General features: G+C 42.5%; 1 protein-coding gene across 2 annotated transcripts in view; it reads right to left on the bottom strand.

The window, feature by feature from the left end:
* Positions 1–3,217: 3,217 nt before the first annotated feature.
* The window catches only part of LOC126365926 (endoribonuclease Dicer-like), a 401,671-nt gene continuing 391,724 nt past the window's right edge, over positions 3,218–13,164 (bottom strand). For both annotated transcript variants that reach the window (XM_050008684.1, XM_050008683.1), the window contains exons 23-24: positions 4,109–4,277; positions 3,218–4,018 (exon numbers count right to left, since the gene is read on the bottom strand). In XM_050008684.1, coding sequence (XP_049864641.1) covers positions 4,002–4,018; positions 4,109–4,277 — 186 coding nt within the window. In that variant the 3' untranslated portion in view covers positions 3,218–4,001. The remainder of the gene's footprint in view (positions 4,019–4,108; positions 4,278–13,164) is intronic.

Genomic DNA, 13,164 nt, shown 5'->3' with positions numbered 1-13,164 from the left:
TGGCACTGGCAACAGTCCATATACACAGAGGTGTGTTGGCGCATGTCAGAGTACGGTGCAGCGAGTAAGTAACAGTCGTTTTCAGATGTGCTAATGGTGACTGTGTGTTGAAAATGGCTCAAAAAACACATATTGATGACGTTATAAGGGGTAGAATACTAGGGCGACTGGAGGCTGGTCAAACACAGCAGGTCGTAGCACGGGCCCTCCGTGTGCCACAAAGTGTGATCTCAAGATTATGACAACAATTCCAGCAGACAGGAAACATGCCCAGGCGCTGCAGTATGGAACATCCACAGTGTACAACACCACAAGAAGACCAATATCTCACCATCAGTGCCCGCAGACGGCCATGGAGTACTGCAGGTAGCCTTCTTGGGACCTTACCGTGCAGCACTGGAATAGTTGTCTTCCGACACACAGTCTTCAGACGACTGAACAGACATGGTTTATTCATCCGGAGACCTGCAAGGTGCATTGTACTGACCCCTGGTAACAGGAGAGACTGTAAAGCCTGGTGTCAGGAACACAGTACATGGTCACTGGATCAGTGGTCCCAGGTTATGTTCACGGACGAGTCCAGATATAGTCTGAACAGTGATTCTTGCCGGGTTTTCATCTGGCGTGAACCAGGGACCAGATACCAACCCCTTAATGTCCTTGAAAGAGACCTGTATGGAGGTCGTGGTTTGATGGTGTGGGGTGGGATTACGACTGGTGCATATACGCCCCTGCATGTCTTTGACAGAGCAACTGTAACATGTAGTCTTTGACAGAGCAACTGTAACATGTCAGGTGTATCGGGACATCATTTTGCACCAGTATGTCTGCCTTTTCAGGGGTGAAGTGGATCCCACCTTCCTCCTGATGGATGATAACAGCACAGCCCCACCGGGCTGCCATTATGGAGAAGTACCTTGAAACAGAAGATATCAGGCAAATGGAGTGGCCTGCCTGTTCTCGTGACCTAAACCCCATCAAGCCCGTCTGGGATGCTCTCGGTCGACGTATCGTTGCACGTCTTCAAACCCCTATGACACTTCAGGAGCTCCAACAGGCACTGGTGCAACAATGGGAGGCTGTATCCCAGCAGCTGCTCAATCACCTGATCTAGAGTATGCCAACCCATTGTGCAGCCTGTGTAAGTGTGCATGGTGATCATATCCCATATTGCTGTCAGGGTAAATGCACAGGAGACATTGGTGTTTTGTAGCACATGTGTTTTGGGATAGTTTTCTCAACTTATCACCAATACCGTGGACTTGCAGATCTGTGTCGTGTGTGTTACCTATGTGCCTATGCTATTAGCACCAGTTCTGTGTAGTGCAACGTTGTGTGGCACCACATTCTGCAACTATCCTTAATTTATGAGCATGAGTGTACTAATAACATACCTAGAAGAATATAAAAGATTATACACAGTGGAGGAGTGCCAAACAATGATTACACTTCCCCAGTATTCTACCAATAAACCAAAGTCTATCACCTGCTTTACCCACAACTGAGACTTTGTAATAGTTCCATTTCGATTTTCTGATTATGGACATCAGGTTAATAAATAGTGTCTTGAGCAGCTGGTTGGTTGGTTGTTTTGGGGGAGGCGACCAAACAGTGAGGTCATTAGTCCCATCAGATTAGGGAATGGTGGAGAAGGAAGTTGGCTGTGCCCTTTCAAAGGAACCATCCCAGCATTTGTCTGAAGCAATTTACGGAAATCATGGAAAACCTAAATCAGAATGGCTGGACATGGGTTTGAACTGTTATCCTCCTGAATGCTGGTCCAGTGTGCTAATCACTGTGCTGCTTCGTTCGGGGTCTTGAGCAGCTGTGGCATATTGGAAACATGTGGCATATTGAAAAGGTAAGATCCATTTGCTTATAATTAAATGTTAGCAGCTCAGGAAGTTGGATGAATGCAGTATCATGTTTTGGTAACTCACAAAGCCATAGATGTCACTCTTTGGATTCACAGTCATCTGACTGTGGGTGAACGTAAACAACAGTGGCTCTCATCATCTTTTTGCAGTTTTTTTGTGAAGTGTGTGCTGTGATTGTTTTTTCCTCCTCACAAAGAACAGGAGTTATGGCTAGTTTATGTGGGTACAGTAATGAATGAATGAAATATTTGCAGATGGTTTCCACACTTTAAAAGTGGCTGTACAAATGTGCACTATGAAGCGTGGCGTAACAAGAGTCATCATATAGATCAAGAAATTGCCTAAGAAGCTGACCAAAAACTGCAATCTGAGAGACGACTGAGGTTCTGGCTAACTAATTTCCCCACTTCGAATGTGCCACTACTTACACAACTGTCACAGAAAACTATTGATGTTGCAAGCTATGGTGATGGTGGCTACTGCAAGACCTTACGGACCAATACAGAAGAGTGAGCAACATAAAGAGGGAGCATTATAAGTGCTTCTCGAGTCACAAGGCAAATGTCAAGACAATTTTCATCTTTTCCCAATTCTTGTGACAACGTTTTGGTGGTAATAAGACTATCACAGCTGCAATTTACGCATTAGCTGAGGTAAATATTGGGCAAGGATCGGGCAAACAGTTCGTCTTTTGCGTAATCACATTAAAAATCACAAGAGGTTAAAAATGGTAATCATGGTGGCATTTTGCACCATCCAACACTACAAAATTCCCTGTGAATGTGGCTCTGCATATATTGGCCAGATGACAAGAACTGTCCATGAACGATGTACAGAACATGAAAGATACACCCGTCTGCGGCAACCTTCAAAATCGGCAGTAGCAGAGCACTGTATTTCATTGGGACATTCAATGGAATACAATGGAACAAAAATTTTAGCTCCGGTTTCCAGATTTTGGGATTCCGTAATCAAGGAATCAGTGGAAATACGTCCTGCCGATAATCTTATAAATCGTGACAACGGCTTTCAACTGGATAAAAATTGGAATCCTGTTATTAAAATTATACATTCACAGCGGAATAGACAGCATCATTCGATACTCAATGACTAGATGATCTTTTACTTTCACCACCGAGGGCAGCACGTACAACTCGGCTATGCCGCGCATGTCAACACGTGCGCGAGAATCGGCATAAATACCGCGACTGCACCTGGGCTCTTCAGTAGTTGTGTACTCACCTGATGATGGCCGGACGTCTCTGGGCCGAAATATCGTGGCAGAATGTCGACGGGATCCGGCTGCATACCCAGAAATTATTAGAAGTAGTAACAACTCATTTTTTGCTATATTGTGCTTTTTATTATAAAGGAAATAATAACAACAAATTTCTTAAATTGACAACTCATTTTTTTATATTGTGCTTTTTATTATGTTTTAAAACATTAAATATAAAATAACTCTTCATTACATTACAAAACAAAGTAGCAGAAAACAACAGATTCTATAAAATACAAACGTATGACAAGTCATCCAGAAAGTTAGCTCTGTTTAAGTACTATAATGACACTGCCAGGCTGCCACCATTTTGGTAACAAGCTACAGAAATATTGTTGGCCTGGCAAAGAAAAAAAACCATTTGCAGTTAGTGGAGAACTGTCTACTAACAGTGACAGGCACTGACAGAACTGAAACTGCCACTACATATAAGAAAGTTCAAAATGACTGAAAGGCATGCAGAAAATATATAGTGATTAAAATGAACAGACATTTTTCACACCGCTATGACTTTTGGTTCAATTTTCATAAAAATTACTAATAAAAAGCTTTTACATAAAATACTGTCAATGTTAGCTGTAAGAGGATGCACTATGAACCCCACCCCCCACCCACCCAGTCATAAAATTATTATTTTACAGACTATCCTGATTAACAAAATCTGTGGACTTCTTTCACTGACGAATAGTTAAAGTAACAGGATTTCGTAAGTGGACATTCCTTTCAGTTCTGAAATACATGTGTGCTGCTTCCATTCATATTTTCCACTTTTACTTCGAAGATAATGGCAACTCAGAATCAGTTATTTTCATTCATTACTGCAGACAAGTGTGGCATGTTACACATCACATACAATACTTAACTGCAAAAGAAAAAAATCATAACATTCAATATACAAGATGTGAAATCATAGGGTTTGAAAATTGTCAGTACTTACTCATATGCTACTTACCCAGTTCTTTCTCCATAATTCTGTAGTATGTAGACCATACTGTTTTCAAACATTTACCACTGTCAAGGTAAATTGCCGCTGCAACAGATTCAAATAAATCACCCAACACTTTTGGCGCCGGAATCACTGTAGTGTGGTCATCACAAGAATCATCCCCAGAGCACATTACCTGCAATTTTAATACGGACTAGAAAATGAATAAACTGAGATCACAGTTCTCAGATCTTCTATATGGTATTTTCAGTTTAGACTTACATCAACATGCACACATAAGGACTTAGAGCTTTCTATCCTATCTATTGTTGGTATATTTGGTTAACAGGAGGTGGAACATTTCTGACAGTACAAAACTGGATGAGCTGTTCCTCCCCTTCCCCCGCCCCTCACCACAAGTTCAATGCTTGACCATTTGTGCAAAACCAATCAATCATTAACTTTAACAAAAACATCATTTACCTTTTTTTCTATTGATGCTTCTCTGCTAAAAATGCTTGTATCATCAGTTTTGCCTTTTGATTAAAATAAAACAGTTGATCATTCCATAAAGAACAGTACTGGACCATTTATCAAACCCTGCGGGTCTCCCATTGTAATTTTTCCCTACTCAGATAACGTAGTGACCTCTAAGTTACTCGAAAAGCCTAGTTTAACTTTCTGCATTCTGTTTCTTAAATGGTAACTAAAGCAAGTATGTCCTCAATTACGTCTTCCATAAAAACCTGATCCTAAATCAGCATTGCCAGACACAGATTTGAACCATTGTCCTCCCGAATGCCCTTGTCCTCCTGAATGCGAGTCCAGTGTGCTAACCACTGCACCACCTCGCTCGGTCCCCAGCGGCCATAGTCTCCACCTCTTCAGGATTCTGGAACACAGTCAACACAGTCCGTGAAATTAACCTTTAGAAGATCTACACGACCTTTAGGGGTTGGTACCAGAGGTGACCAGAGAGAGCACATTTGACTTCAGGTCTTATGCCCCACTTTTATATGATCTACATAGACAACTGGCTGTGTTGCATTCTTGCAATAGTGAGCATTCAAATTTACTGTTGCTGTTGGACATCACTGTCCTTGGAGGATTAGGTTGTGTGCCTTGCACTGATGTATATCTGCAGTTCCACATGCTAGTCGAGGTCTGCAACCTCTAGATTGCAGCATTTCATATACTTATATTGTTCAGACAATACATCTCTAGCATTCAATATCATAACCTGTGCTCCTACAATGAAGACTGACTTATTTCGAAGTTCCAATGTTGCCGCCGTCCCCTCTACCCCCCCCCCCCCCCCCCGCCCACACACACACACACCTGTCATTTCCTTTAAACTTAAACCTATATAAATACAAGGAGTAAGCTCCATGGCTAGAGGTGAAGTGGATGAGAACCCTTGTGGGAACCAGGTGCTTCACTCTACTCTGGGCTTTCATATTTGGAAAAAGTGAATGCACCATACTGCCAGCAAATTTATTTGTCTAAATATGTTGCCATTCATTGTCCACTCATCTACCTACTGTTTCTCTACTGTCAAGTTATTACCTGCTCCTCCCCTGTTTCCTGTTTGTAGCCATTAAATGGCTTCTCTCTTTTGAATCTCCAGTTTATGCGACATATTCCCAGGCTTACTAGTAGTGGTGGCTTGTACGCACCTGGGAGTCATGAAAGTATTCCCCTCTGCATTCTGCTCTTGATTTTTGTTGGTTCTAACTGCCTCAGTTTATATTCTCGACACTATCTTTAAATGAAACTACAGCTGTCACAGTAGCTTCACAATATGTCTCACTATGTTCAGTGGCATTCTGTACTGATTTGTGACGGTACCAGCAATCCCATGCATAATTTTTGTTGCTCATTCAGACTCTGCTTTTATATGGTCTTTAAAGTCAGCCCACTATATCGAGACTGAGATACTGACACAATGCTGTCTTGACTGAAGCTTTGTATACTCTGATGGTGGACTCCAAGTCCTAGACAATCTACACTTCATGAGTATGTACATTGTCTTATCTACTGCCACTCGCAGCTTGTTCCACAAGCTCCAGTTCCACACCAGGGTAAAGGTCCATTACATTTCTTTTCCATGTGTCTTTTGGAATCCCCTGAAACAATTATTAGCATGTCATCCATTTATGCCACAGCTGCATTAACTTCTTAAATCACTTTCAGTAGTCAAAGAAAGGGCTTTGTCACTAAGTTTCCGTAAGCAGGCCTATGGATGGCTCCATGTAGCCACCCCTTCGTAATGTTTCTTTGTCCTACTGCCTAGGTGGTCCAATGTACACTCCAACTTTTACAGCAATATAGCAGGTTCAAGTAATGATGCCTCGGAACTCTAGCTCCCTGAACCACATGAAAAGGCAGAGCAACCAAAAGTGATTGAAAGCTCCCAGGCCTCTAGTATTGCTTAGTCAGGTGTCACATTTGTGAAGGTTCTACCATCCAATTACTTGCATCTTCAATAGATCTTCCATTTCAACAGACATATTGATTTCAACTTCGTACAGTCAGTCCTCAATGGGTAAGTAGCCACATACAAAGAAGCCTTTCTTGAAATTTTCCCAGAGTATTCATAAATCACATCAGTTCGTATGATTTTGCCAAAGTAGGGTCTCAGTCCTCACCTTTGTTGGTCTTCCATCTATCAGGCATTCCTCCTTGCACCAAACACTCACCAAAAAGTGCTGTCACATACCATAATACCTGATTCTGCACTTCTTGCAGTATCTCTCCATTGATCCTACCTGGGCTGGTAGCTTTGCCTCTCTTGAAAGACAGAACTGCATCTCGAATTTCCTCCAGTGTGAATGGTGGTGGTGGTACTACTACTACTACTACTACTACTACTACTACTACTACTACTAAGGTGATATGTTGTATTGTACATTCATCAGCCTCTTAAGTTGCCACTGCTGTTCGTTATCCTTTTCTGCATCATCCACTGGCATTAGAGGCGGAGTCCTTCCAAACATCTCCCTTCTTTAATACTGACATCACCAGTGGCAAAGCAGCTCTCCAAGGATCTACTTCCAAGTTTCTTGAGGCAAACGTTTCTCACATTGTTATCTGCGTTGTAATGTAATAGACCACGGCTTTCATACATGATACATATCATTACTAACATAACCATACATGATATTTAGTGTATCATTCCTGTAAATGGACAGCTTGTTTGGTTATTTCTTACTACGGTAGTTTAGAACTTCAAGTTAAGTGCTTTCCTGTTTTGTTAGAACAGTGGGGGATAAGGAAGGAGCCTCCACGAGAGCACTCTACAGCAACTTCATCAGACTACAGCATGCCTAAGTCTCCTAGAAGTATAACCAGTAACAATAACAGCCAATCCTTCCACCACCAGAAACCTTGGAAGAAGGCAGCGAATAGGCACGTCTCACAGCCAATCCTGACGATTGTAAACCTAAACGTCGAGGGAATTACAAACAACAATCAAGCCATCTTATCAGAATTCTGCCAGACTCATAAATGGAATGAAAGTAAATCTAATCTAATGTGTTATGCATCCAAGAAACCCACAGAAGCAAAAACACCTGAAATACAAAGAATGCAACTAGCCGTGGAAGCACCCCGTCCGAAACATGGCAGTGCCATATGCATTAGAGCTGAGATGATGGTGACTTCTGTCGGAAAATCTACAGCCAAAGATATCCAAATACTAACAGCTGAAACTAACTTTACAGTAACATCTATGTATAAACCTCCAGGAAAAAAATTTGCTTTCACCCCTCCAAAAAACTTCACAAACCAAAACACCTAATTCATTGTAGGAGATTTTAAGTGCAACAGCACCACTTGGGGATATAGTGAAACAGACGAGAATGGACACCTGTTGGAATAATGGATAGAAACAAGAAACCTCTGTATCCTCCATGATCCAAAAATTCCCCCTCCTTCATAAGTAAAATATGGAAATGTGGCTATAACCCCGACAACTGCATTACCAGCTCAAACATAAAAGATTGCTGTACTAAAGTAGTACATCAACCTATACCTTGAACACAGCATAGACCAGTAGGGATACAGGTGTATACAGTAGCCAAGACCACTACAATACCGTTTCGCAGAAGATTTAATTTTAAAAAGGCCAATTGGGAAACTTCTGCACAGGAACTGGATAAAGCCATAGTAAACCTCGCCCCAACCCCAGAGAACTATCAGGCTTGTGTGTGAATGCTACAGAGAATCTCCAGACAACATATACCACAAGGTTGCTGACAGCAGTACATACCAGGTATCTCACATGACTCCAGTCATCCCCTAGCCAAGTATTAAGAAACTATACCAAAAGGACCCCTTTAATCAAGAAACAATATCATGTGGTACGACTGTGATCAAAATGCTAAATGAAGCTAGGCAAAATAGATGGATGAAGACCCTGATTGAATGGATGTGATACATAGCAACAAAATAGCTTGGAATCTTATTAAAAAACTTGACAGAGACCCAAATGGTCCCAAACAGTCTGCTGCGGTAACAACTAATCAAGTGGCTCAATATAAAACAACAAAAAGTAAAAATTAACAGGACTTTAGAATCAGAAACTAACAGGTTTATAACATCCTTTCCAATGAAGGAATTCCACAAGTGTCTCAGCAATATGAAAAGCAGCAAACCAGCTGGAGTGGATGACATGTGCACGGAGCAGATCAAATGCTTTGGACCGGGCACAAAGAAATGGATCCTGCAACTTTTCAATCAATGTCATGAAACAAGTAAGATCCCCAGGATGTGGAGGAAGGCAAGAATAATGGCACTCTTGGAAACCGGGAAGGCACCTGATTCACCGAAGAACTATCGCCAAATATCATTCCAGTGTTAACCTTAGAAAATGTATGAGAGACTTATTTTAAATCGTGTGACAGTCTCTATTGAGATGAAAATTATTCCTCAACAAGCTGGTTTTAGACCTGGAAAATCATGTACTAGCCAAATTCTGTTCTTAACAGAACACATAGATGAAGGATACAAAAATAAAAAAGATATCAACGCTAGCCCTGGTCAACTTTAGCTCTGCATATGATACAATTAACCACAGATTGCTGCTCCAGAAGCTCCACAATGAACTAAGAGACTATCAATTTGTTAATATTATCTAGTTCCTCTTACGAAATAGATAATTTTATGTTATCCTCAATGGGAAAAAGAGCAGATGGAGGAACCAGGAAAATGATCTGGCCCACGGAAGCGTTTTGACGCCCTCCCTATTTAATCTGTACACCAACAACCAACCGATGCCTAAGCATACAAAACATTTTCTGTATGTGGATGACCTGGCAATTACAACACAGGGGAGGACCACTGAGGATGTACAACAGAAGCTGGAGAAAGCTCTTTGGGAAATGCCAGAGTATTATAAAATAAAACTTTCTTAAACTAAACCCATCCAAAACACAAGTCAGCACCTTCCAACTTTGATCCTGGCAATCTAACCATAAACTTAACATCTTTTGGAATAATACCACACTGGAGCATACCGACAAACCAACTTACCTAGGCGTGGCACCTGATAAATCTCTGACATACAGGTACCATTGTGAAAAGACGAGACAAAAAGTAACTGCCAGAAATAATATTCTGTGGAAACTATCTAACAGCAAATGGGGTGCTAAACCTTCCATATTAAGAACCACCGCACAAGACTTATTCTTCTCTACAGCCGAATTTGCCTGCCCAGTATGGTCAAGGTCAACCCATGCAAAGAAGGTCGACATAAGTCTTAGTGAAACACGTTGATTTACCACGAAATCCATGAAACCTACTTCCCTACCAAAACTATATAGAGTTGCCAATATGGAGGTACCGAGTTTGTGAATCCCAACTCTCGGAGAACATCACCTGAATTCACAGAGATGCTCAGGCAAACTGTTGATGATTAGCATCCCATTTTTGGCAGTGAGTGCAAACCCAGGTGATTGAAATCCCGTAAAAGATTCTTAGCCTTGTTTAAAATATGTCTTTGTTTCGAAATACCTTGATGTCAGGTGTGAAACTGCTTGTATTAATCTTTTTTCATTGTAAATAACATATTACATAAATGTAATGTAAATGGATTGATAAAAAATCACTCACCAAACGGTGGCAGGACGAGACACATATAAAAGGTATCAAAATTTGCAAGCTTTTGGTGCCAGAGGCTTCTTATTCTGGCAGAACAGTTGGAGAGGAATGAAGAGTGGTGAAGGAGAAAGACTGGTGAGTTTAGGATAAAGGGCAGAGTTCAGAAAAGTCGCCCAGAACCCTGGGTCAGGGGAGACTTACTAGGCAGGGTGAGAAGGTGCCACAAGCCAATCTACATCATTCATTTAAAACATAGTAAATAGTGGGGTACATCAGATTAAAACCAATATGTGTGCATATCATAATATTGTATAATTTATGTCACGAAGGAGGGAGGTCATAAGATCCCTGCATCTATCATGATGGTCCTTATTTGGCCATGATTATCTATTACTAAGACATCAAGTTATGTTTTTGCTCTAGAACTAATTGTTCAAATTAATTTTCTGAGAAAGCATTCATTGCAATTTCAAATGACATTTTGTGCCTACCACCAGCTTTAAATAAGTATTTTTGACAAGATATTGAGAATTGATTGAAACCACTATGAATAATAATTGTTGGAGTGCGGTACCTATATGAAATGAAACTAAAGTTATCTTTGAGCTGTTCGACAACTAACTCCAGGAACTATCTACTTCAATTTCACTACAAGGCAGATTACTTTTGACAGCAATAAACACTTCACCTACAACTATAGGAAGGTAGGAGACGAGGTACTGGCAGAATTGAAGCTGTGGGGACAGGTCATGAGTCGTACTTGGGTAGCTCAGATGGTAGAGCACTTGCCCGCGAAAGGCAACGATCCTGAGTTCAAATCTCAGTCCGGCACACAGTTTTAATCTGTCAGGAAGTTTTATATTTAATCTATCTTTTCTGAACATGGTTTGGTGTTCTCCTTCTGACCCTCTGAATCCTATCTTTGATGCTAAAGTGATCGTTAAAAATTGGCACAATTTGTCAATCGTCATTCATATCACTGTCATTTAGGAAATACACTCCTGGAAATGGAAAAAAGAACACATTGACACCAGTGTGTCAGACCCACCATACTTGCTCCGGACACTGCGAGAGGGCTGTACAAGCAATGATCACACGCACGGCACAGCGGACACACCAGGAACCGCAGTGTTGGCCGTCGAATGGCGCTAGCTGCGCAGCATTTGTCCACTGCTGCCGTCAGTGTCAGCCAGTTTGCCGTGGCATACGGAGCTCCATCGCAGTCCTTAACACTGGTAGCATGCCGCGACAGCATGGACGTGAACCATATGTGCAGCTGACGGACTTTGAGCGAGGGCGTATAGTGGGCATGCGGGAGGCCGGGTGGACGTACCGCCGAATTGCTCAACACGTGGGGCGTGAGGTCTCCACAGTACATCGATGTTGTCACCAGTGGTCGGCGGAAGGTGCACGTGCCCGTCGACCTGGGACCGGACCGCAGCGACGCACAGATGCACGCCAAGACCGTAAGATCCTACGCAGTGCCGTAGGGGACCGCACCGCCACTTCCCAGCAAATTAGGGACACTGTTGCTCCTGGGGTATCGGCGAGGACCATTCGTAACCGTCTCCATGAAGCTGGGCTACGGTCCCGCACACCGTTAGGCCGTCTTCCGCTCACACCCCAACATTGTGCAGCCCGCCTCCAGTGGTGTCGCGACAGGCGTGAATGGAGGGACGAATGGAGACGTGTCGTCTTCAGCGATGAGAGTCGCTTCTGCCTTGGTGCCAATGATGGTCGTATGCGTGTTGGCGCCGTGCAGGTGAGCGCCACAATCAGGACTGCATACGACCGAGGCACACAGGGCCAACACCCGGCATCATGGTGTGGGGAGCGATCTCCTACACTGGCCGTACACCTCTGGTGATCGTCAAGGGGACACTGAATAGTGCACGGTACATCCAAACCGTCATCGAACCCATCGTTCTACCATTCCTAGACCGGCAAGGGAACTTGCTGTTCCAACAGGACAATGTACGTCCGCATATATCCCGTGCCACCCAACGTGCTCTAGAAGGTGTAAGTCACCTACCCTGGCCAGCAAGATCTCCGGATCTGTCCCCCATTGAGCATGTTTGGGACTGGATGAAGCGTCGTCTCACGCTCTCTGTACGTCCAGCACGAGCGCTGGTCCAACTGAGGCGGCAGGTGGAAATGGCATGGCAAGCTGTTCCACAGGACTACATCCAGCACCTCTACGATTGTCTCCATGGAAGAATAGCAGCCTGCATTGCTGCGAAAGGTGGATATACACTGTACTAATGCCGACATTGTGCATGCTCTGTTGCTTGTGTCTATGTGCCTGTGGTTCTGTCAGTGTGATCATGTGATGTATCTGACCCCAGGAATGTGTCAATACAGTTTCCCCTTCCTGGGACAATGAATTCACAGTGTTCTTATTTCAATTTCCAGGAGTGTTTTATTTGCTTTAATCTCCAGTTTTAAATATTGACCAGGAATGCATCTATGTCAGGGGCTCACACAATGGGCAGGAATGTACAACCCCTACATGTAAACAAACATAGCTTTCAACACTTTGGTGCCACTGCAATCCTTTAAAAGTCTACATATTCCAGATGGTATAAGGTTTAAAGCAGTGAAACCACATCTGCCCTCAGTAATTGTACCTCTAGTTTTCATTTCCGTTAAAAAAAGTGACAATGTATAACAGTAAAAGGACGAGGCCTTAATGTTAATCTATATATCAATCATCTAACACATAGCAAACAGTGGGGTATATTAGATAAATACCATACATATGCATATAATATTCCTGTATAGATTATGTCACAGAGGGAATGAGGGAGGAGGATGGCAAAAGAGAGGCTTACGGGAAAGTAAAACAGATAATACTTGGTAAGTATAGTCACAGGTAAGTAGCTGGAGAGGGATGGGGAGATTATTAACAAGATCAATAAATTATGGATCAAAAGAGCATCTAGTAATTGTCATCACACAGCACCCTTATATCCACTTTTCAGTCA

This window comes from Schistocerca gregaria, chromosome 4 (assembly GCF_023897955.1).
Source record: "Schistocerca gregaria isolate iqSchGreg1 chromosome 4, iqSchGreg1.2, whole genome shotgun sequence".
NCBI lineage: Eukaryota > Metazoa > Arthropoda > Insecta > Orthoptera > Acrididae > Schistocerca > Schistocerca gregaria.
This window is presented reverse-complemented; position numbering and strand designations above follow the sequence as displayed.